The 23,778-nt window shown below is 52.6% G+C and overlaps 1 protein-coding gene across 18 annotated transcripts in view; it reads left to right on the top strand.

The window, feature by feature from the left end:
• Positions 1-15,077, top strand: part of LOC129475451 (uncharacterized) — a 58,357-nt gene extending 43,280 nt beyond the window's left edge. For 8 of the 18 annotated variants that reach the window (XM_063635171.1, XM_063635163.1, XM_063635160.1 and 5 more), the window contains 3 exons: positions 7,261-9,993; positions 10,755-12,711; positions 14,825-15,077. In XM_063635171.1, coding sequence (XP_063491241.1) covers positions 11,730-12,711; positions 14,825-14,832 — 990 coding nt within the window. In that variant the 5' untranslated portion in view covers positions 7,261-9,993; positions 10,755-11,729 and the 3' untranslated portion in view covers positions 14,833-15,077. The other 10 variants (XR_010119723.1, XM_063635166.1, XR_010119722.1 and 7 more) reach the window with 10 other exon arrangements.
• The last annotated feature ends 8,701 nt before the right edge of the window (positions 15,078-23,778 follow it).

Raw genomic sequence — 23,778 nt, 5'->3', positions numbered from 1 at the left:
AGGAAGGAAGGAAGGAAATGGCTTAAGCTCAGAGAGCTGTGTGAGGCCCCCAGCTCCCATCCCCCATCAAGGGGCCTGCAAACCCACGGAGGGACAGGTTGTCTTGAGCTGGAGCCACAGGGATGGGGGGACCTCAACTGTAGGGGTTAGGATTAGGGTTAGGCTTTGAGGTTTCAGTTTATAGAATCTAGATGGGTTTGGTCCTGGGAAAATTCCAGGTCTGGGTTTTGTGGTTGGGGGTTGGTCTCAGGTGAGATGCGACAGGTTTACAGTGTTTGCAAGGTATGTACAGATTCATATGGTGGATTGCTTGAATGTGTTCTCCGGATTTCATGTTTTGGCAATTTTTTTTCTTCTTTTTTTAGATAGTGCCTCGCTCTGTCATGTATCACCCAGGCTGGAGTGCAATGGTGCGATCTCGGCTCACTGCAACCTCTGCCTCCCAGGTTCAAGCGAGTCTCGCACCTCAGCCTCCCGGTAGCTGGCATTGTAGCAGGACAAGCCGCAGACAAAATTCCTCAGACACCGGGTTAAAGAAGTCAGGGCTTTATTCGCCCGGGAGTGTCGGCACCGTTGCCTCTTAAGAACCGAGCTCCCCGAAAAAGAAATTCCTGGCCCTTTTAAGTACTTACGACTCTAATGGGTTCACCTGAAAGGGTCGTGATAGATGGAGCAATCGTGGGGAACGTGACTGAGGGCTACATGCAGCAGATAACAGTAGAGAAAGTTTTTCAGTGCTTCCTCATACAGTGTCTGGAATTTACACATAACACAAGTAGTTTAGGTCAGGAGTTAATATTATTATTATGTTTAACCACCATGGCCGGGTGGTGGCATGATGTTCGTCTAGCTATTTATCTGACTTCTATTTTTTTTTTTTTTTTTTTTTTTAGCTTTTTTGCTTTCTCCCTTTTTCCGTTTTATAAACTAAGGAAGGGGTGTGTGGAAGGGAAGGGCAGCAGGAGAAGTGATGGTCTCCTTCCTTACGATTACAGGCACCGGGCTTCATTCCTTGCTAATTTTTTTTTTTTTTTTTTGTATTTTTAGTAGAGATGGGGGTTTCACCATGTTGGCCAGGCTGGTCTTGAACTCCTGACCTCAGGTGATCGTCGGCCTCGGCCTCTGAAAGTGCTGGGATTAAAAGCACAAGGCACGGCGCCCAGCCATGTATTGGCAATTTAATCTCCAAATTCATGTCTTGATTGGAGATGTGGCCTTTGGGAGGTAATTAGGATTAGATAAGGTCATTAGGATGGGTCCCAGTCATGGGACTCGTGGCTTTATATGATGAGGAAGAGAGACTGGAGCGGACACTCACTCTTGCCCTCTCCTCCCTTGCCGGCACTCTCGCTCTCCCCTCCCCTGCCATGTGCAGCCCTCCATTGGGCTGTGATGCTCTAGGTCTCCCCAGCCACCAGAACTCGCCCTCCCCTCCCCGGCCATGAGTGGACACGGACTCCCGCCCTCCCGCCATGTGCCGCCCTCCACTGGGCGGGGATGCTCTGGGCCATGTGCTGCTTGGGGTCCAGGGCCCGCGACTCGTGGGCCTGGGCGCTGGGTGGGGCCGCGGGTGCGCGTCGGGGGCCAGGCTGGGCGCCCAGGTCTGCTAAGGGGCGGAGAAGACCGGCTTGGGCTCCGCGCAGAGGCTGCCAGGGGGCGGCGGTGCACCTCCCACCCGGGTCACCTCGGTGCCACCCATGCCTGCCTCAGGGCAGGCGGACCCACGGCCCTCCACGCCCTCCCTCACTCTCGTCCCGCCCGGCTGCCGCTGTTCGCATCCTCTCGGTAACTCCGTGGGGTCCCGCCCATTCGGGCGACTGCCCAGGCTGCAGCCCACCAGCTAATCTCGGCTATCTTTCCTCACTCAGTTCTTCGCCTCCACCAGCTTCGGCTCTTTTCGTCACCCCTCTTTACTCCTCGTTCCTCTCCGTCACTTTCCGTCATCTCCGATTAGGCTCGGCCTGCTGCATCTCCTTTCCTCTGTGTCGCGCTCTGACAAATTTCGTGAATCTTCGTCACTGTCCGCAGTTTCCGTTACTTTCCGTCAATTCTCGCCACTTTCCGTCGCTCTCCACCGCCCTTTACCTCCGCTCGGCTCTTCTCCGCCAGGCATCGTCTACTTTCGTCACTCTCCGGTGCTCCCTACCCCACACTCCGGGTGGAGAAAGCCTCAGGGACTTTTCCTGCCCTTAGACCTTTTCCGTCACTCTCCGATCCTGCTGTCTCTTCAGTCCCTGGTTATTTCTGGTCTGCCCGTGACTCTGTCCTCCTCCCTTCACTCCTGGGAGAGTGGCCTGGTCTCTCCTGAGAGGCCTCTCCCCACTACCCGGCCTGACTGATGGTGGTGAGCGGGTCTCGGGGTGATCTCGAGGGGAGGATCGGGAGGAGGGTCTGGAGGTGGCCCCGTGGGGGTCCCGACGGGAGGATCGGGGGTCTGGGGGTGGCGCCAAGGGAAGGAGCGGTCTGGTGTGGTCCTGAGGACAGGAGCAGGGGTCTCGGTTTGGTTTTCAGGGGTGGAGCATGGGGTCTCCCCGTGGTCTGGAGGGTGGAGCAGGGGGTCTGGGGTTGTACTTATGGACGGGACAGGGCTATTTCTCTTTTTGGTCCGGTTTCCATCTGCTGAGCTGGGGGTCCTTGCGATCCTGACAGGTGGGGCAGCATGGGAGGGTCAAGGTGACGGGAAGGAAGGAGTGGCGGCCTGGTCCCAAGGGGGCAGGAAAGGGTTTGTGCTTCAGTTCTGATGTGTGACCCATCCATAGGAGAATGGACACCTCTGACTCTCCCATTCCTGGCCAGTGGCAGGGCCCAGTAGCTGCCTTCCCTGGCTGTCCTTGAGGCTCACTGGAGGATACTTTTTTCATTCTGGCAATTTTTTAAAAATTCCTTTATAGATCTCAGTGAGTTCAAAGGTGCCCGTGTGCAGGCATAGGTCCGTTCTTTGCCTACGCTCCACTCTAGTCGGCTGAAAGGAAATGGTAATATAGCTGGAAAAGGCATCCTGGGGTCATTAGAGGATTTTACATTTCATCTTAGAAAGGGATATTGACAGGAGGCCAGAATTTCTACATCCTCTTGAATTTCAAAAAATACTTCCAAGCCTGGACAATATCGGGAGGCCTCATCTCTACAAAATAAAAATTAAGAAATTAGCCGGGTGCGGTGGCAGACTCCTGTAGTCCCACCTACTCTGGAGGCTGAGGCGGGAAGATCACTTGAGCTATGGCGGCCGAGGCTGCAGTCAGCTGTGATCATGCCACTGCACTCCAGCCTGGGTGACAGAGCAACACCCTGAAAGAAAAAAGGGATGGAGGGAAGGAGAGAAGTAAGGGAGGGAGGGAGGGAGGAAGGAAGGAAGGAAGGAAGGAAGGAAATGGCTTAAGCTCAGAGAGCTGTGTGAGGCCCCCAGCTCCCATCCCCCAGCAAGGGGCCTGCAAACCCACGGAGGGACAGGTTGTCTTGAGCTGGAGCCACAGGGATGTGGGGACCTCAACTGTAGGGGTTAGGATTAGGGTTAGGCTTTGAGGTTTCAGTTTATAGAATCTAGATGGGTTTGGTCCTGGGAAAATTCCAGGTCTGGGTTTTGTGGTTGGGGGTTGGTCTCAGGTGAGATACAGCAGGTTTACAGGGTTAACGTTAGGGTTAGGGTTAGGGTTAGGCTTTGAGGTTTTGGGTTATAGAATATAGATGGGTTTGGTCCGGGGAAAATTCCAGGTCTGGGTTTTGTGGTTGGGGGTTGGTCTCAGGTGAGATGCAGCAGGTTTAAAGTGTTTGCAAGGTGTGTACAGACTCGTATGGTGCTATTGCTTGAATGTGTTCTCCGGATTTCATGTTTTGGCTATTTTTTTCCTTCTTTTTCTTAGATAGTGCCTCGCTCTGTCATCTATCACCCAGGCTGGAGTGCAATGGTGCGATCTCGGCTCACTGGAACCTCTGCCTCCCAGGTTCAAGCGAGTCTCGCACCTCAGCCTCCCGGTAGCTGGCATTGTAGCAGGACAAGCCACAGAAATATTCCTCAGACACCGGGTTAAAGAAAGAAGGGCTTTCTTCGGCCAGGAGGGTCAGCACCCTTGCGTCTTAAGAGCCGAGCTCTCCGAAAAAGGAATTCCTGGGCCTTTTAAGGGTTTACGACTCTAAGAGGTTCACATGAAAGGGTCGTGATAGATGGAGCAAGCGTGGGGAATGTGACTGAGGGCTACATCCATCAGATAACAGTACAGAAAGTTTTTCAGTGCTTCCTCATATAGTGTCTGGAATTTACAGATAACACAAATAGTTTAGGTCGGGGCTAATATTATTATTATTATTTTAACCTCCAGGGCCGGGTGGTGGTGCCAAGGTCGTCCAGCTATTTATCTTACTTCTGGGTTTTTTTTTTTTTTTTTTTTAGCTTTTTGCTTACTCCTTTTTTCCCTGTTTTATAAACTAAGGAAGGGGTGTGGGGAAGGGAAGGGCAGCAGGAGAAGTGATGGTCTCCTTCCTTAGGATTACAGGCACTGGGCTTCATTCCTTGCTAATTTTTTTTTTGTGTGTATTTTTAGTAGAGATGGGGTTTCAGCATGTTGGCCAGGCTGGTCTTGAACTCCTGGCCTCAGGTGATCGCCCGCCTTGGCCTCTGAAACTGCTGGAATTAAAAGCACAAGGCACGGCGCCCAGCCATGTGTTGGCAATTTAATCCCCAAATTAATGTCCTGATTGGAGATGTGGCCCTTGGCAGGTAATTAGGATTAAATAAGGTCATCAGGGTGGGTGGCTTTATATGATGAGGAAGAGAGACTGGAGCGGACACGCACTCTTGCCCTCTCCTCCCTCGCCGGCACTCTCGCTCTCCCCTCCCCTGCCATGTGCAGCCCTCCCCAGCCACCAGAACTCGCCCTCCCTTCCCCGGCCATGAGTGGACACGGACTCCCGTCCTCCCGCTCTCCCGCCATGTGCCGCCCTCCACTGGGCGGGGATGCTCTGGGCCACGTGCTGCTTGGGGTCCAGGGGCAGCGAGCCTCCGCCGTTCCTTGGACTTGTGGGCCCGGGCGCTGGGTGGGGCCGCGGGTGCGCGTCAGGGGCCAGGCTGGGCGCCGAGGTCTGCAAAGGGGCGGAGACGACGGGCTTGGGCTCCCCGCAGAGGCTGCCAGGGGACGGCGGTGCACCTCCCACCCTGGTCACCTCGGTGCCACCCATGCCTGCCCCAGGGCAGGCGGACCCACGGCCCTCCACTCCCCCCCTCGCTCGCGTCCTGCCCGGCTGCCGCTGTTCGCATCCTCTCGGTAACTCCGTGGGCTCCCGCCCATTCGGGCGACTGCCTAGGCTGCAGCCCACCAGCTAATCTCGGCTATCTTTCCTCACTCAGTTCTTCGCCTCCACAACCTTCGGCTCTTTTCGTCACCCCTCTTTACTCCTCGTTCCTCTCCGTCACTTTCCGTCATCTCGGATTAGGCTCGGCCTGCTGCATCTCCTTTCCTCTGTGTCGCGCACTGACAAATTTCGTGAATCTTCGTCACTGTCCGTCAGTTTCCGTTACTTTCCTTCAATTCTCGCCAATTTCCGTCGCTCTCCGCCGCCCTTTACCTCCGCTCGGCTCTTCTCCGTCAGGCATCGTCTACTTTCGTCACTCTCCGGTGCTCCCTACCCCACACTCCGGGTGGAGAAAGCCTCAGGGACTTTTCCTGCCCTTAGACCTTTTCCGTCACTCTCCGATCCTGCTGTCTCTTCAGTCCCTGGTTATTTGTGGTCTGCCCGTGACTCTGTCCTCCTCCCTTCACTCCTGGGAGAGTGGCCTGGTCTCTCCTGAGAGGCCTCTCCCCACTACCCGGCCTGACAGATGGTGGTGAGCGGGTCTCGGGGTGATCTCGAAGGGAGGATCGGGAGGAGGGTCTGGAGGTGGCCCCGTGGGGGTCCCGACAGGAGGATCGGGGGTCTGGGGGTGGCGCCAAGTGAAGGAGCGGTCTGGTGTGGTCCTGAGGACAGGAGCAGGGGTCTCGGTTTGGTTTTCAGGGGTGGAGCATGGGGTCTCTCCGTGGTCTGGAGGGTGGAGCAGGGGGTCTGGGGGTGGTACTTATGGACGGGACAGGGCTATTTCTCTTTTTGGTCCGGTTCCCATCTGCTGAGCTGGGGGTCCTTGTGATCCTGACAGGTGGGGCAGAATGGGAGGGTCAAGGCGAGGGGAAGGAAGGAGTGGCGGCCTGGTCCCAGGGGGGTAGGAAAGAGGTTCACGGTTCAGTTCTGATGTGCGACCCATCCATAGGAGAACGGACACCTCTGACTCTCCCATTCCTGGGCAGTGGCAGGGCCCAGTAGCTGCCTTCCCTGGCTGTCCTCGAGGCTCACTGGAGGATACTTTTTGTTCATTGTGGCAAATTTTTAAAAATTCTTCTGTAGATGTCAATGAGTTGAAAGCTGCCTCTGTGCAGGCATAGGTCCGTTCTTTGCCTACATTCCACTCTACTCGGCTGAAAGGAAATGGTAATATAGCTGGAATAGGTATCCTGGGGTCATTAGAGGATTTTACACTTCGTCTTAGAAAGGGATATCGATAGGAGGCCAGAACTTCTAGATCCTCTTGAATTTCAAGAAATACCTCCAAGCCTGGACCATATCAGGAGTCCTCATCTCTCCAAAATAAAAATTAAGAAATTAGCCGGGTGCGATAGCCCACTCCTATAATCCCATCTACTCTGGAGGCTGAGGCGGGAAGATCACTTGAGCTACAGTGGCCGAGGCTGCAGTCAGCTGTGATCATGCCACTGCACTCCAGCCTGGGTGACAGAGCAAGACCCTGAAAGAAAAAAAAAGGGAGGGAGGGAAGGAGGGAAGTAAGGGAGGGAGGGAGGGAGGAAAGAAGGAAGAAAGAAGGAAGGAAGGAAGGAAGGAAGGAAGGAAGGAAGGAAATGGCTTAAGCTCAGAGAGCTGTGTGTGGCCCCCAGCTCCCACCCCCACGAAGGGGCCTGCAAACCCACGGAGGGGCAGATTGTCTTGAGCTGGAGCCACAGGGACGGGGGGACTTCAACTGTCGGGGTTAGGGTTAGGGTTAGGGTTAGGGTTAGGGTTAGGGTTAGGGTTATGCTTTGAGGTTTCGGTTTATAGAATCTAGATGGGTTCGGTCCTGGGAAAATTCCAGGTCTGGGTTTTGTGGTTGGGGGTTGTTCTCAGGTGAGATGCAGCAGGTTAACAGTGTTTGCAAGGTATGTACAGATTCTTATGGTGCTATTGCTTGAATGTGTTCTCCAGATTTCATGTGTTGGCAATTTTTGTCTTTTTTTTTTTTTTTAGATGGTGTCTCACTCTGTCATCTATCACCCAGGCTGGAGTGCAATGGTGTGATCTCGGCTCACTGCAATCTCTGCCTCCCAGGTTCAACCTCAGCCTCCCGGTAGCTGGCATTGTAGCAGGACAAGCCACAGAAAAATTCCTCAGACACTGGATTAAAGAAAGAAGGGCTTACTTCGGCCAGGAGCGTCAGCACCCTTGTGTCTTAAGAGCCGAGCTCCCTGAAAAAGAAATTCCTGACCCTTTTAAGGGTTTACGACTCTAAGAGGTTCATGTGAAAGGGTCGTGATAGATCGAGCAAGCGTGGGGAATGTGACTGAGGGCTACATGCATCAGATAACAGTACAGAAAGTTTTTCAGTGCTTCCTCATACAGTGTCTGGAATTTACGGATAACACAAATAGTTTACGTCTGGGGCTAATATTATTATTTTAACCACCAGGGCCGGGTGGTGGTGCCAAGGTCGTCCAGTTATTTATCTTACTTCTCTCTTTTTTTTTTTTTTTTTAGCTTTTTGCTTTCTCCCTTTTTCCCTGTTTTATAAACTAAGGAAGGATGTGGGGAAGGGAAGGGCAGCAGGAGAAGTGGTGGTCTCCTTCCTTAGAATTACAGGCACCGGGCTTCATTCCTTGCTAATTTTTTTTTTTTTTTTGTATTTTTAGTAGAGATGGGGTTTCACCATGTTGGCCAGGCTGGTCTTGAACTCCTGGCCTCATGTGATCGCCCGCCTCGGCCTCTGAAAGTGCTGGGATTAAAAGCACAAGGCATGGTGCCCAGCCATGTGTTGGCAATTTAATCCCCAAATTCATGTCCTGATTGGAGATGTGGCCCTTGGCAGGTAATTAGGATTAAATAAGGTCATCAGGGTGGGTGGCTTTATATGATGAGGAAGAGAGACTGGAGCGGACACGCACTCTTGCCCTCCTGCCTCGCCGGCACTCTCGCTCTCCCCTCCCCTGCCATGTGCAGCCCTCCCCAACCACCAGAACTCGCCCTCCCCTTCCCGGCCGTGAGTGGACACGGACTCCCGCCCTCCCGCCATGTGCCGCCCTCCACTGGGCGGGGATGCTCTGGGCCACGTGCTGCTTGGGGTCCAGGGCCCGCGACTCGTGGGCCTGGGTGCTGGGTGGGGCCGCGGGTGCGCGTCAGGGGCCAGGCTGGGCGCCGAGGTCTGCAAAGGGGCGGAGAAGACGGGCTTGTGCTCCGCGCAGAGGCTGCCAGGGGGCGGCGGTGCACCTCCCACCCGGGTCACCTCGGTGCCACCCATGCCGGCCTCAGGGCAGGCGGACCCACGGCCCTCCACGCCCTCCCTCGCTCGCGTCCTGCCCGGCTGCCGCTGTTCGCATCCTCTCGGTAACTCCGTGGGGTCCCGCCCATTCGGGCGACTGCCCAGGCTGCAGCCCGCCAGCTAATCTCGGCTATCTTTCCTCACTCAGTTCTTCGCCTCCACCAGCTTCGGCTCTTTTCGTCACCCCTCTTTACTCCTCGTTCCTCTCCGTCACTTTCCGTCATCTCCGATTAGGCTTGGCCCGCTGCATCTCACCATTTTGCTTTCCTCTTCGTCGCTCTCTGATAAATTTCGTGAATCTTCGTCACTATCCGTTAGTCTCCGTCACTTTCCGTCAATTCTCGCCACTTTCCGTCACTCTCCACCGCCCTTTAGCTCCGCTCGGCTTTTCTCCGTCAGGCATCGTCTACTTTCGTCACTCTCCGTCACTCTCCGGCTGCTCCCTACCCCGCACTCCATGGAGAAAGCCGCAGGGACTTTTCCTGCCCTTAGTCCTTTTCCGTCACTCTCCGATCCTGCTGTCTCTTCAGTCCCCGGTTATTTCTGGTCTGCCCGTGACTCTGTCCTCCTCCCTTCACTCCAGGGAGAGTGGCCTGGTCTCTCCTGAGAGGCCTCTCCCCTCTACCCGGCCTGACTGATGGTGGTGAGCGGGTCTCGGGGTGATACCGAGGGGAGGAGCGGGGGTCTGGGGGTGGTCCTGAGAGGGTCCCGAGGGGAGGATCGGGAGGAGGGTCTGGAGGTGGCCCCGTGGGGGTCCCGACAAGAGGATCGGGGGTCTGGGGGTGGCGCCGAGGGAAGGAGCGGTCTGGTGTGATCCGGAGGACAGGAACAGGGCGTCTGGGGGTCCGGAGGGGAGGAGCTGGGGGTCTGGGTGTGGGTTTCAGGGGTGGAGTATGGGGTCTCCCTGTGGTCCGGAGGATGGAGAGAGGGTCTGGGGTTGGTCCCGAGGGGAGGAGCGGGGGGTCTCGGTTTGGTTTTCAGGGGTGGAGCATGGGGTCTCCCCGTGGTCTGGAGGGTGGAGCAGGGTGTCTGGGGTGGTACTTATGGGCGGGACAGGGCTATTTCTCTTTTTGGTCCGGTTCCCATCTGCTGAGCTGGGGGTCCTTGTGATCCTGACAGGTGGGGCAGCATGGGAGGGTCAAGGTGAGGGGAAGGAAGCAGTGACGGCCTGTTCCCAAAGGGAGTAGGAAAGAGGTTCATGGTTCAGTTCTGATGTGCGACCCATCCATAGGAGAATGGACACCTCTGACTCCCCCGTTCCTGGCCAGTGGCAGGGCCCAGTAGCTGCCTTCCCTGGCTGTCCTCGAGGCTCACTGGAAATACTTTTTCTTCATTGTGGCAAATTTTTAAAAATTCTTCTATAGATCTCAATGAGTTGAAAGCTGCCTCTGTGCCGGCATAGTTCCGTTCTTTGCCTACATTCCACTCTACTCGGCTGAAAGGAAATGGTAATATAGCTGGAAAAGGTATCCTGGGGTCATTAGAGGATTTTACACTTCGTCTTAGAAAGGGATATTGACAGGAGGCCAGAACTTCTAGATCCTCTTGAATTTCAAAAAATACTTCCAGGCCTGGACAATATCGGGAGGCCTCATCTCTACAAAATAAAAATTAAGAAATTAGCCGGGTGCGGTGGCACACTCCTGTAGTCCCACCTACTCTGGATGCTGAGACTGGAAGATCACTTGAGCTATGGCGGCCGAGGCTGCAGTCAGCTGTGATCATGCCACTGCACTCCTGCCTGGGTGAAAGAGCAAGACCCTGAAAAAAAAGGGAGGGAAGGAAGGAGGGAGGGGAGGGGGAGGGGGGGACGGAGGGAGGGAGGGATGCAGGAAAGAATGAAGAAAGAAAGAAAATGGCTTAAGCTAAGAGAGCTGTGTGTGGTCCCCAGCTCCCACCCCCAGCAAGGGGCCGGCAAACCCATGGAGGGGCAGGTTGTCTTGACGTGGAGCCACAGGGACGGGGGGACCTGAACTGTAGGGGTTAGGATTAGGGTTAGGGTTAGGCTTTGAGGTTTCGGGTTATAGAATCTAAATGGGTTTGGTCCTGGGAAAATTCCAGGTCTGGGCTTTGTGGTTGGGGGTTGGTCTCAGGTGAGATACGACAGGTTTACAGTGTTTGCAAGGTATGTACAGATTCATATGGTGCTATTGGTTGAATGTGTTCTCAGGATTTCATGGTTTGGCAATTTTTTTTCTTCTTTTTTTAGATAGTGTCTCACTCTGTCATCTATCACCCAGGCTGGACTGCAATGGTGCGATCTAGGCTCACTGCAACCTCTGCCTCCCAGGTTCAAGCGATTCTCCCACCTCAGCCTCCCGGTAGCTGGCATTGTAGCAGGACGAGCCACAGAAATATTCCTCAGACACCGGGTTAAAGAAAGAAGGGCTTTCTTCGGCCAGGAGGGTCAGCACCCTTGCGTCTTAAGAGCCGAGCTCCCCGAAAAAGGAATTCCTGGGCCTTTTAAGGGTTTACGACTCTAAGAGGTTCACATGAAAGGGTCGTGATAGATGGAGCAAGCGTGGGGAATGTGACTGATGGCTACATGCATCAGATTACAGTACAGAAAGTTTTTCAGTGCTTCCTCATACAGTGTCTGTAATTTACAGATAACACAAATAGTTTACGTCTGGGGCTAATATTATTATTTTAACCACCAGGGCCGGGTGGTGGTGCCAAGGTCGTCCAGCTATTTATCTTACTTCTGGTTTTTTTTTTTTTTTTTTTTAGCTTTTTGCTTTCTCCTTTTTTCCCTGTTTTATAAACTAAGGAAGGGGTGTGGGGAAGGGAAGGGCAGCAGGAGAAGTGGTGGTCTCCTTCCTTAGGATTACAGGCACCGGGCTTCATTCCTTGCTAATTTTTCTTTTTTTTTTGTATTTTTAGTAGAGATGGGGTTTCACCATGTTGGCCAGGCTGGTCTTGAACTCCTGGCCACAGGTGATCGCCCGCCTTGGCCTCTGAAACTGCTGGAATTAAAAGCACAAGGCACGGCGCCCAGCCATGTGTTGGCAATTTAATCCCCAAATTCATGTCCTGATTGGAGATGTGGCCCTTGGCACGTCATTAGGATTAAATAAGGTCATCAGGGTGGGTGGCTTTGTATGATGAGGAAGAGAGACTGGAGCGGACACGCACTCTTGCCCTCTCCTCCCTCGCCCGCACTGTCGCTCTCCCCTCCCCTGCCATGTGCAGACCTCCCCAGCCACCAGAACTCGCCCTCCCCTCCCCGGCCATGAGTGGACACGGACTCCCGTCCTCCCGCCATGTGCCGCCCTCCACTGGGCGGGGATGCTCTGGGCCACGTGCTGCTTGGGGTCCAGGGGCCGCGAGCCTCCGCTGCTTCTCGGCCTCGTGGGCCCGGGCGCTGGGTGGGGCCGCGGGTGGGGGTCAGGGTCCAGGCTGGGCGCCGAGGTCTGCAAAGGGGCGGAGACGACGGGCTTGGGCTCCCCGCAGAGGCTGCCAGGGGGCGGCGGTGCACCTCCCACCCGGGTCACCTCGGTGCCACCCATGCCTGCATCAGGGCAGGCGGACCCACGGCCCTCCACGCCCTCCCTCGCTCGCGTCCTGCCCGGCTGCCGCTGTTCGCATCCTCTCGGTAACTCCGTGGGGTCCCGCCCATTCGGGCGACTGCCCAGGCTGCAGCTCACCAGCTAATCTCGGCTATCTTTCCTCACTCAGTTCTTCACCTCCACCAGCTTCGGCTCTTTTCGTCACCCCTCTTTGCTCCTCGTTCCTCTCCGTCACTTTCCGTCAACTCCGATTAGGCTCGGCCTGCTTCATCTCACCATTTCGCTTTCCTCTTTGTCGCTCTCTGATAAATTTCGTGACTCTTCGTCACTGTCCGTCAGTCCCCGTCACTTTCCGTCAATTCTCGCCACTTTCCGTCGCTCTCCGCCGCCCTTTAGCTCCGCTCGGCTCATCTCCGTCAGGCATCGTCTACTTTCGTCACTCTCCGTCACTCTCCGGCTGCTCCGTACCCCGCACTCCATGGAGAAAGCCTCAGGGACTTTTCCTGTCCTTAGTCCTTTTCCGTCACTCTCCGATCCTGCTGTCTCTTCAGTCCCCGGTTATTTCTGGTCTGCCCGTGACTCTGTCCTCCTCCCTTCACTCCTGGGTCTGGTCTCTCCTGAGAGGCCTCTCCCCACTACCCGGCCTGACTGATGGTGGTGAGCGGGTCTCGGGGTGATCCCTAGGGGAGGGGCGGGGGGAGGGTCTGGGGTGGTTCCAAGGTTTGGAGCGGGGATGGGGTCTGGAGGTGGCCCCGAGGGGAGGATCGGGGGTCTGGGGGTGGTCCTGAGGGAAGGAGCAGTCTGGTGTGGTCCGGAGGACAGGAGCCGGGGTTCTGGGGTGGTCCCGAGGGGAGGAGCAGGAGGTCTGGGGGTGGTTCTGAGGGGTGGAGCGGGGGTCCGGGGGTGGTTTTCCTCAGACACCGGGTTAAAGAAGGACGGGCTTTATTCGGCCAGGAATATCGTCACATTTGCGTCTTAAGAGCTGAGCTCCCCGAAAAGAAATTCCTGGCCCTTTTAAAGGTTTATGACTCTAAGGGGTTCACCTGAAAGGGTCGTGATAGATGGAGCAAGCGTGGGGAATGTGACTGGGGGCTACATGCATCAGATAACAGTACAGAAAGTTTTTCAGTGCTTCCTCATACAGTGTCTGGAATTTGTAGATAACACAAATAGTTTAGGTCAGGGGCTAATATTATTATTTTAACCTCCAGGGCCGGGTGGTGGTGCCAGGGTCGTCTAGCTATTTATCTTACTTCTGTTTTTTTTTTTTTTTTTAACTTTTTCTTTCTCCCTTTTTCCCTGTTTTGTAAACTAGAGAAGGGGTGTGGGGAAGGGAAGGGCAGCAGGAGAAGTGGTGGTCTCCTTCCTTAGGATTACAGGCACCGGGCCTCATTCCTGGCTAATTTTTTTTTTTGTATTTTTAGTAGAGTTGTGGTTTCACCATGTTGGCCAGGCTGGTCTTGGGCTCCTGGCCTCAGGTGATCACCCGCCTCGGCCTCTGAAAGTGCTGGGATTAAAAGCACAAGGCACGGTGCCCAGCCATGTATTGGCAATTTAATCCCCAAATTCATGTCCTGATTGGAGATGTGGCCTTGGTCGATAATTAGGATTAAATAAGGTCATCAGGGTGGGTCCCCTGTCATGGGCCTGGTGGTTTTAAAAGATGAGGAAGAGAGACTGGAGCGGACACGCACTCTTGCACTCCCCACCCTCGCCCACACAGTCTCGCTCTCTCCTCCCCGGGCGTGTGCCGCCCTCTGTTATGCTGTGATGCTCTGGGCCGTCCCAGCCACGAGAACTGGAAGGGTTACACTTCGTTTATGAAGCACTCTGTGGTATTCTGTCATAGCAACAGAAATGGGCTAAGATACATGGTTTATAGATTTTAGGTTTGGGGTTCTTAGGGTGTGGGTCGGAGTTCCAGGCAGGGGTTAAGGAATAGGGTTAGGGTTAGTTTTAGGGCGGTGGGGAGGCAATATAGGCTAAGGTCAGAATCAGATCCAGGGCCGGCTCAGAGCTTAGTATCCTGGAGGCACCTCGTTGTGTTGTACCCAAGCGAGTTACAGAAAACGCGACACTTTGAGACGAATTAAGAGTCCTTTATTTAGCTGGCGGACAAAAAGATGGCTAGCGCTCAAAATTCTCTCGGCCCGGCAGAAGGGGCTAGATTTTCTTTTATACTTTGGTTTAGAAAGGGGAGGGGGGGTCTAGTGAAAACAATTTTACAGAAGTAAAGTAGGCAAAAAGTTAAAAGGATAAATGGTTACAGGAAAGTAAACAGTTCCAGGTGCAGGGGCTTTAAGACTATTACAAGGTGATAGAGGCGGGGCTTTGGGTGTTATCAATCGGACGAATTCCTGGGAACTGTGGATATTGCTCACCACAGTATCTTATGGGCTAATTGCATTCTTGGATGTGTTGGGAGGCAGCTTGCACAAGTTAAGTCCTTGAGGAAGGGGCTGCCAGTGAAGGAGCCAAGATGGAGTCTGTCTGGCTCTCTTAGCTAAGGGAGAGTCCATTCAGGTGGGAACAAGGCTAGGTGATTAAAGGAAAGGGAGAGTCTAAAAACAGGGTGAGTAAAAATGAGGTTGGGCATTACTGTCGTACCCTCCATCGCCTCCTCCAGTCTGAAACGATTCCATAACTGGGAAAACGTCAGGCAAGGACTTCCTGGAATGTGTCCACTGCAACCACCAGGTTTTCCACTGTGTTCTTTACGCCCTGTAACCCTGTTATCTAGTTTTTCAGCAATCTTTATGTTCTTCACCAGCACTCTGAGTACGTGAAAAAGTCCAAGATGCTTCTTCAGGGGTGAATTTTGCTACTTTTTAAAGAAGACTCAAAAGGCACTTTTGCAACTCAAAGTCTTTCTTCAAGTGATGAAATGTGTTACCTACTTCACTCATTGCTGTGATGCATTTTCCAATTCTAGATCCCCTTGGTTTTTGTTGTTGTTTTTTTTCTGTGTGAACTCTGCGTCATTTACTCACTCTCAACAACAGAATAAAAGAAATTGGCCACCATATCATATTCGGAAGGACAATCATGGCCACGAGACACAAAGGACTCCCAGCCCTCAGCCCAGGCCCCCCTCACACATGCAGGCATCATGGCACTGTGCCTGAACTAGCCATGCACACGGCGGGGCCCCCACGCTGGGAGACCCCTGAACTGTGCCTAAATGGGCTGAGTGTGGCCTCCATGCCTGGTTGTGCCCCCATGCCCTGACCCCACGTGGTGTAGGGCCAACTCCTCTTTCTCAGTCCCTGAGTGGCCCTTCCTTTGCAGACACACTTCAGCCTGCGTAGTGCCTGGTTGTCCTTCTGTGTGCAAGGATTGACTTCCAGGAGAGGACAGGAGCAGGAGGAGGAGCAGAGCGGGTGACCCTTCTGCCATGCCCAGCCCCTCTGTTGGCCTCAGGCGCTGCACACTGACTTCTCAAACCTGCCCTTTCTGCTTCCCGGCTCTAGGCGGGTAACAAGGAGGTTCCCCAAGCTGCTGTCCCTAGTGAGCCTCTCAGCCGCCCCTCCTGTCCCGTGACTGCCCTTCCCTCTTCAGCCCTGGCCTCCCTATTATTTCACCTGGAGCCATCATTTCAAATGAACAGTTGGGTTGGGGTGGTGACCCGTCCATGAGATACCTGAATCGTGGGGCAGCCTCAGACACAGCCCCCAGCCCCCCTCCTCATAGACCTAGTTCTCAGGAACTCAGGGCACAGGGGCCCAAGAACCCATAGCTGGGGAAAGCTCCCTCCTGACAGGGCTCAGCTCCATCCCCAAACTAGAGCCCCACCCTGCGGTTTCCATGGTGATGGTAAACCAACGACAGATTTTGGGGGTACGACTGCTCCCTTTGCCACGATACCTTCTTCCACGTGCCCCTGGCTTGATGACCAGACCGCTAGAGAGGGGAGGCCCGATTCCTAGGGGTGGGTGGGTGCAGGCAGAGCTGGGCCTGGATGGACAGTGAGTGGTAAGATCTCGAGATGCAGAAGGGGCTCCTGCCAGGGACTGGGTCAACAGGGTCCTGGACAAAAAGACGGGGACTCCGTGGATGAAAAAGACCTTTTCCTAGAAAATGTTTGCATCAGTCCCTAACAATGAAAAAAATAAGATAAATAACAGTACAAAAAAGCAACCACCAGAACAGCTCAAGGCAGTCTTTGAGGTCCCCCCTGTGAAGGGAAGTTGGAAGACACATCTGTGTGGCCCAGAGACAGTAGATCCCAAAGACAGAAGACCCAGGTCCCTAAATCCCCACAGGGGAACTGGGTTAAAGACCAGGAGCTCATCTACTGGACTGTCCCAGGTCACCTAAATCCCAGATGTGAACTGGGTTATCGCCCAGGGGCTCCTCCAGGGGCCGTCTCAGGGTCCTAGTGTGTCTGGAATTGGTGGGTTCTTGGTCTCACTGACTTCAAGATTGAAGCCGCGGACCCTCGCGGTGAGTGTTGCAGTTCTTAAAGGTGGCGTGTCCAGAGTTTGCTCCTTCTGATGTTCAGATGTGTTCGGAGTTTCTTCCTTCTGGTGGGGTCGTGGTCTCGCTGGCTCAGGAGTGAAGCTGCAGACCTTCGCGGTGAGTGTTACAGCTCATAAAGGCAGTGTGGACCCAAAGAGTGACCAGTAGCAAGATTTATTGCAAAGAGCAAAAGAACAAAGCTTCCAAAGTGTGGAAGGGGACACGAGCGGGTTGCCAATGCTGGCTCGGGCAGCCTGCTTTTATTCTCTTATCTGGCCCCACGCACATCCTTCTGATTGGTCCATTTTACAAAGAGCTGATTGGTCTGTTTTATAGAGAGCTGATTGGTCCGTTTTGACACAGTGCTGATTGGTGCATTTACAATCCCTGAGCTAGACACAAAAGTTCTCCACCTCCGCACTAGATTAGCTACATACAGAGAGCTGATTGGTGTATCTTCAAACCGTGAGATGGACACAGAGTGTTGATTGGCTCATTTACAAATCTTGAGCTAGATACAGAGTGCTGATTGGTGTATTCACAATCCCTCAGCTAGACATAAAGGTTCTCCAAGTCCCGACTAGACTCCGGAGCCCAGCTGGCTTCACCGAGTGGATCATCAACATACGATTCCAGGACACTGCTGTTGGGTTCTGAGTGTTTGTCCCTCACATAGGATTCCAGAAAACTGCTTCGAGCATCTGAGTGTTTGTCCCTCAGATAGGGTTAGGGTTGGGGTTGGGGTTGGGGTTAGGGGTTAGGGTTAGGGGTTAGGGGTCAGGGTTAGGGTTAGGGGTTAGGGTTAGGGTTAGGGTAGGGGTTAGGGGTTAGGGTTAGGGTTAGGGTTAGGGTTAGGGTTAGCGTTCTAATTGTAACGTGGGAGAGGAGGACGTGACACTGAATATCTCAAGGAGTAGAAACACCCTTGTGATACTATTCTTAATCTTCAGGGAGGAAGAGGATGATATTACTCCTATACAGACGGGTGTACGTCCTCTGTACAAAGCCGGTGTACACCCGTCTGTGCAATTGTTGACAATTTCCAGAGGGGGAGATGATATTACTCACAATATGATAAACCGGCTGTGAGTTCACCGGGGGTCCTAAGAGCCAAGGTGGCAGAGGGGCTGGCTCTTTCGCCTCGCCCCCCTGCGATGGTGGTCCTAAGAGCCCGGGGGGCACAGGGGCTGTCTCTTACACCCGCCTCGCGGGGGGCACCTTGCCCCTCTGCGATGGGGGTCCTAAGAGCCCGGGGGGCAGAGGTGTTGGCTCCTATGCCCCGCCTCGCAGGGGGCACCTCGTCCCCCTGTGATGGGGGTCCTCCTTCCCCTGGAGATTCTATTCGGATCAATATCGGCAGGTGGGTGTACACTTATTGCGATATTGAAAGTAATCCCATGCTCTCTCCGTCCCTGGACATTGGGAACACTATCGCAGGTGGGGGTACACCCACTGCGGTATTAGGAGTCATATTAGTATTACTTGTTACTCATTTACGATTCACATTAATATGAATTACCAATATTAATGTTAAGAAATAATTGCTAATGAAAAGTTTTCGGGTTATTAATGTTAATATTAATTATTAGGAGCTAATATTACTGTGTTCTACTGAATGTGATCAGTCCCAGTTGTTAACATCAGGCGTTATTAATAGTTAATATTAATAATTTATTGTTATCGTCAGTATGACTGTTGAATATTAATTATCATTATTATCAGTATTGATTTTAAAAATTATACGATCAGTTATTAATATTGATAATTATTAATGTCAATTAATAATTGATATTATTAATTGTGATAAGTAATATTGTGACCTTCCCCACAGTATTATTGGGAGTCATATCATCCTGTGGCCCTGAGGAGAGAAGGCATTTCTCTTTCTGTCTCCTGTCTCTGAGGAGGAGGAGGAAGTAAAAGTTGAAAACCAAGAGGATTGAAGTCAGTGGCAAGACCAGCCGCTGCCACTGATGAGCCGGCCTGAGGTGAAAAGATGAACCCCCTCCCCCACTCTAAGCACATGTGCTCTGAATCCATCAGGACCCTTTCACGTGGAACCTCTTAGAGCTGTAAGCCCTGAGAAAAGGCCTAGGAAGTCTGTCTTCCTTCGGGGCGCTCGGCTCTTAAGATGCGAGTCTGCTGACGCCCCCGGCTGATTAAAAGGAACCTCTTCCTTCTTGAATCCGGCGTCTGAGGGGTTTTGTCTGCGGCTCGTCCTGCTCCACTTTTTGGTTCACATGACCAGGAATGGAACCTGGGCCGCGGCGGTGAGAGCGCCGACTCCTAACCAGCAGACCACCGGGGAACTTCAAACTTTGTGGGCAATAGATTGCCCAACATTAGAAGTGGGTTGGCTGTCAGAAGTAAGCCTGGACAGGTCCCTGGTTTCTCAAGTGTGGCACAAGGTAACTGGGAAAGGATACCTAGACCGCTTCCCATACATAGACACTTGGTGACAGCTGGTGCTAGACCCCCCAGAGTGGCTAAGAGGGCAGGCAGCAGCAATACTAGTAGCCAAGGGACAGACAGCTAAGGAAGGATCCCGCTCCACCTGCCCAGGGAAATCAACTCCTCAAGTTCTGTTCGACCCAACGTCAGAAGATCCATTGCAGGAGATGGCACCAGTGATCCCAGTGGTGCCCTCCCCTTACCAGGGAAAGAGGCTCCCCACTCTTGAGCCCACAGTGCTTGCGCCTCCACAAGACAAGCGTATCCCTAGGCCACCCAGAGGAGACAAGAGAGGGGGTGAGGCCTCGGGAGAAACCCCTCCCTTGGCAGCTCGTTGACGACCCAAAACGGGGATACAAATGCCCCTGACAGAGCAGCGGTATACTGGGATAGATGAGGATGGTCACGTGGTGGAGAGGCGTGTTTTTCTCTACCAGCCCTTCACCTGTGCCGACCTTCTCAACTGGAAAAACCATACCCCGTCCTATACTGAAAAGCCACAAGCTCGAATTGATTTGCTCCCAACTATTATCCAGACCCACAACCCCACCAGGGCTGATTGCCACCGGTTGCTCATGTTTCTCTTTCACAGAGATGAAAGGGGGAGAGCGCTCCTAGCAGCAACTAAGTGGCTAGAGGAACACGCACCAGCTGATTATCAAAACCCCCAAGAGTATGGAAGGACCCAGTTACCAGTAAACGGCACCCAGTGGGACCCAAATGAAAGAGAGGATACGCAAAGGCTAAACCGAGACAGGGAAGCTCTCTTGGAAGCATTCAAGAGGGGAGCTCAGAAGGCCACAAACGTTAACAAGGTCTCTGAGGTCATTCGGGGAAAAGAAGAAAGTCCAGCACAATTCTATGAGAGATTGTGTGAGGCCTATCATATGTATACTCCCTTTGATCCCGATAGCCTTGAAAATCAGCACATGCTTCACATGGCTTGAGTCCGTCAAAGCGCAGAAGACATGAGAAGAAAACTGCAGAAACAGGCTGGGCTTGCAGGGACGAATACATCACAATTATTAGAAAGAGCTAAGCAGGTGTTTGTAAACAGGGATGCAGTAAGCGGTAAGGAACACCGCACAGAGAATGAACGTCAGGCCCGGCGAGACGCCGACCTGCCTGTTAGCTGCAGGAATCAGAGGGGTCCCCCCAAAGCGGCAAGGGAAGGGGGGCCCTGGGAAAGAAACTCAGCTTGGCTGTCAGAGTTGGCAGCGTAACCAGTGTGCTTATTGTAAAGAAATAGGACATTGGAAGAACAAATGCCCTCAGCTTAAAAGAAAACAAGGTGACTCAGAGCAGGAGGCCCCGGACAAGGAAGGTGCCCTGCTGAACCTGGCAGAAGGGTTCTTGGACCGAGGGAGAGCGGGCTCAAGTGTCCCCGAAGAGCCCATGGTCAGAATGACAGTCGGGGGTAGAGGCGTTGATTTTCTCATAGATACCGGTGCAGGACATTCGCTAGTAACCGCCCCGGTCGCCCCCTTCTCCGGAAAGACTATTGACATCATCGGAGCCACGGGGGTTTCAGCAAAGCAAGCTTTCTGCTTGCCTGGGACTTGCACTGTAGGAGGACATACAGTGACTCATCAGTTTTTGTCCATGCCTGACTGTCCCTTGCCCTTGTTGGGGAGGGACTTGCTTAACAAGCTGAGAGCCACTGTCTCTTTGACAGAGCACGGCTCTTTGCTGCTAAAGCTACCTGGAAAGGGAGTCACTATGACCCTTACGGTCCCCCGAGAGCAGGAATGGAGACTTTTCTTCACTGAGCCAGGCCAAGAGAGAAGACCAGCTCCGGCTAAGTGGTGGCCAAGAGTAGGGGCGGAAGATAACCCTCCAGGGTTGATATGGGGAGTAATATCATCCTCTCCCCGTTGGGATATTCGGAACCATATCCCAAGGGGTTGTCCACCCTCTGCGATATTGGGAGTAATGTCATCCTCTGTTTCCTTGGATATTAGACACAATATCACAAAAAGGTGTACACCCCCTGCAATACTGGGAGTAATATCATACTCTCCTTCCCTGGATATTAGAAAACAATATCATCAGGGCTGAACACCCCTGTGATAATGGGAGTAATATTTTCTTTTTTTTCTTCTTTTCTTTTTCTTTTTCTTTCTTGCTTTTCTTTTTTTTGAGACAGAGTTTCACTCTTGTTGCCCAGGCTGGAGTGCGATGGCACAATCTCGGCTCACTGCAACCTCTGCCTCCCGTATTCAGGCGATTCTCCTGTCTCAGACTTCCGAGTAGCTGGGATTACAGGCATGTGCTACCACGCCCCGTTCAGTTTTCTTTTTTTTTTTTTTTTTTTTGTATTTTTAGTAGAGACATTGTTTCTCCATACTGGTCAGGCTGGTCTTGAACTCCCGACCTCAGGTGATCCGCCCGCTTTGGCCTCCTAAAGTGCTGGGATTACAGGCGTGAGCGACGGTGCCCATCCACCACTTAGCATTTTAATTTTACATTTGTTGAAGTCACAGATCTCTACACACATTGATTGCTGCCTTATTATACACTTACATATAAATAAAGTGGGAAATACAAAAGAATAAAATGGGCACAGTATCCCTAAAGTTTCACATTCCGAGACATCTTAAGAATATTTGCTTTTTAGAATTTTGTTTCAATGAAGAAAGTGTGGTATACACACACTATGTGGTATTATCCAGCCTAAAAAGGCATAAAATCCTCTCCACTGCAGAAAAAATGGATGAGACTGCAGGGTCTGTATGTTAAGTGAAGTAAGGCAGGCACAGAATGACAAATATTACATGTCCTCACTTAGATATGGGAACAAAAAAGAAAATCTTGGCCAGATGTGGTGGCTCAGATCTGTCATCCCAGCATTTTGGGAGGCCGAGGCTGGCGGATTACGAGGTCAGGAGATCGAGACAATCCTGGCTAACACGGTGAAACCCCGTCTCTCCTAAAAATACAAAAAATTAGCCGGGCGTGGTGGCGGGCAGCTGTAGTCCCAGCTACTTGGGAGGCTGAGGCAGGAGAATGGCGTGAAGCTGGGAGGCGGAGCTTGCAGTGAGCCAAGATCGTGCCACTGCACTCCAGCCTGGGAGACAGAGGAAGACTCTGTCTCAAAAAAAAAAAAAAAAAGACAATGCAAAAAATCAGCTCAGCGTGGTGGCGTGTGCTTATAGTCCCAGCTACTCGGGAGGCTGAGGCACAAGAATCGCTTGAACCCGGGAAGCGGAGGTTGCAGTGAGCCCAGATTGTGCCACTGCACTCCAGCCTGTGCGACAGTGAGACTCCATGTAAACACAAAACAAAACAAAATGAAACAAAACCAAAAAACAAAACCAGACAGGCACTTCTGACACAGGCTGCAACATGGATGAACCTTGAAGACATTATCGTCAGTGAAATAAAGAAATCTCAAAAGGATAAACACGACCAGGCTCAGTGGCTCACACCTGTAACCCCAGCGCTTTGGGAGGCTGAGGCAGGCGGATCCCTTAAGGTCAGGAGTTCGAGAGCAGCCTGGCCAGTATGCTGAAAGCTCGTCTCTGTTAAAAACACAAAAATTAGCTGGGCGTGGGTGCGCACACTTGTAATCCCAGCTACTCGGGAGACTGGGGCGCAAGAATCGCTCGAACCCAAGATGTGGAGGTTGCAGTGAGCCGAGATCACGCCACTGCACTCCAGCCTGGGCGACAGAGAAAGACTGTCTCCAAAAAAAAAAAAAACAGAAAAACAAATTCAACACAGTATGATTCCACTTCTATCAAGTGCCTAGAGTAGTTAAACTCATAGAGTTGCAAATCAGAATGGTGGCCCCCGGGGTGGGCGAGAGAGAGGAATGGAGAGTTTGGTGAATGGGTGCCATTTCCATTTTGAAGGAAAAAACTGTTCTGGAGTTGACGGCGGTGATGGTTGCTAAACAATGTGAACGTACTTAATGTCATTCAACTGTCAACTGAAAAATAGTGGAAATTGTCAATGTTTATACCGGCCGTTCTAGATGAAATCATATCTATTTACAACTTTTAGTATTGATACGTGGTATATTTTCCCATAATAAAAGATGAAAATGAAAGCAGTTGGATCTTTAGAAAGAAAAGAAAGAAGCGAAGAATACACACAAGCTTCCTCCTGATTACAGGAGAGCCCCAAAGCTTCTTTGGACACTCCCTTTTCTCTTCTTCTTCCTGCAGTCTTATGAGGAAATCTTTAGAGATTGGGGAGCTTGGGCGACTTTGGCTAATGAGGAGCTCTGTGCCTTGAGCCCCCCAGGCCATAGAATAGTCAATACTCAGTCTGTGCCTCCAGCCCTGCAGTCTGAGGTTCCAGTCCTGGGGGCTCCACACCCATCACCTGTATCAGGAGGCTCATGTCTCACCCTGTCTTCTTGCCAGCCTTGAGGACGGAGTCTGAGCCTCCATCGTGCACCACGCAGGGAGGGCAGTGGACCTGTTCTCCGCGGTCATGGCCCGGCAGGGGGGAAGGGCAGTTCAGCTGAGGGACGTTCGGGAGCCTCGCTTTGTTTCCTCATCCTCAGGAAAAACAGGACAGTGCGGTGGGCAGATGGGAGGAGACCAAGCTGCAACCTGTCAGCTCAGCAGACTGTGGAGTTTCTGTTCTTGCTTGTGGTGAGGGGGCCTCAGAAATCTTATTCAAACTTTTGCCTTCCTCCCCCACTGAGTTGTCCTTTTCATAGACACCACACCCAAGATAGCAGGGAATGAGTCCCTCTAAACTATTCCCTAAGAACAACAAAGATGATGAAGGTGATGATGAGGATAAAGAGGATGAAGACAGACACCAGGGCATCATGAACCCTCACTTAGGGTTTCCTAAAGG

Source organism: Symphalangus syndactylus, chromosome X, assembly GCF_028878055.3.
Source record: "Symphalangus syndactylus isolate Jambi chromosome X, NHGRI_mSymSyn1-v2.1_pri, whole genome shotgun sequence".
In the NCBI taxonomy this organism is placed as follows: Eukaryota; Metazoa; Chordata; class Mammalia; order Primates; family Hylobatidae; genus Symphalangus; species Symphalangus syndactylus.
This window is presented reverse-complemented; position numbering and strand designations above follow the sequence as displayed.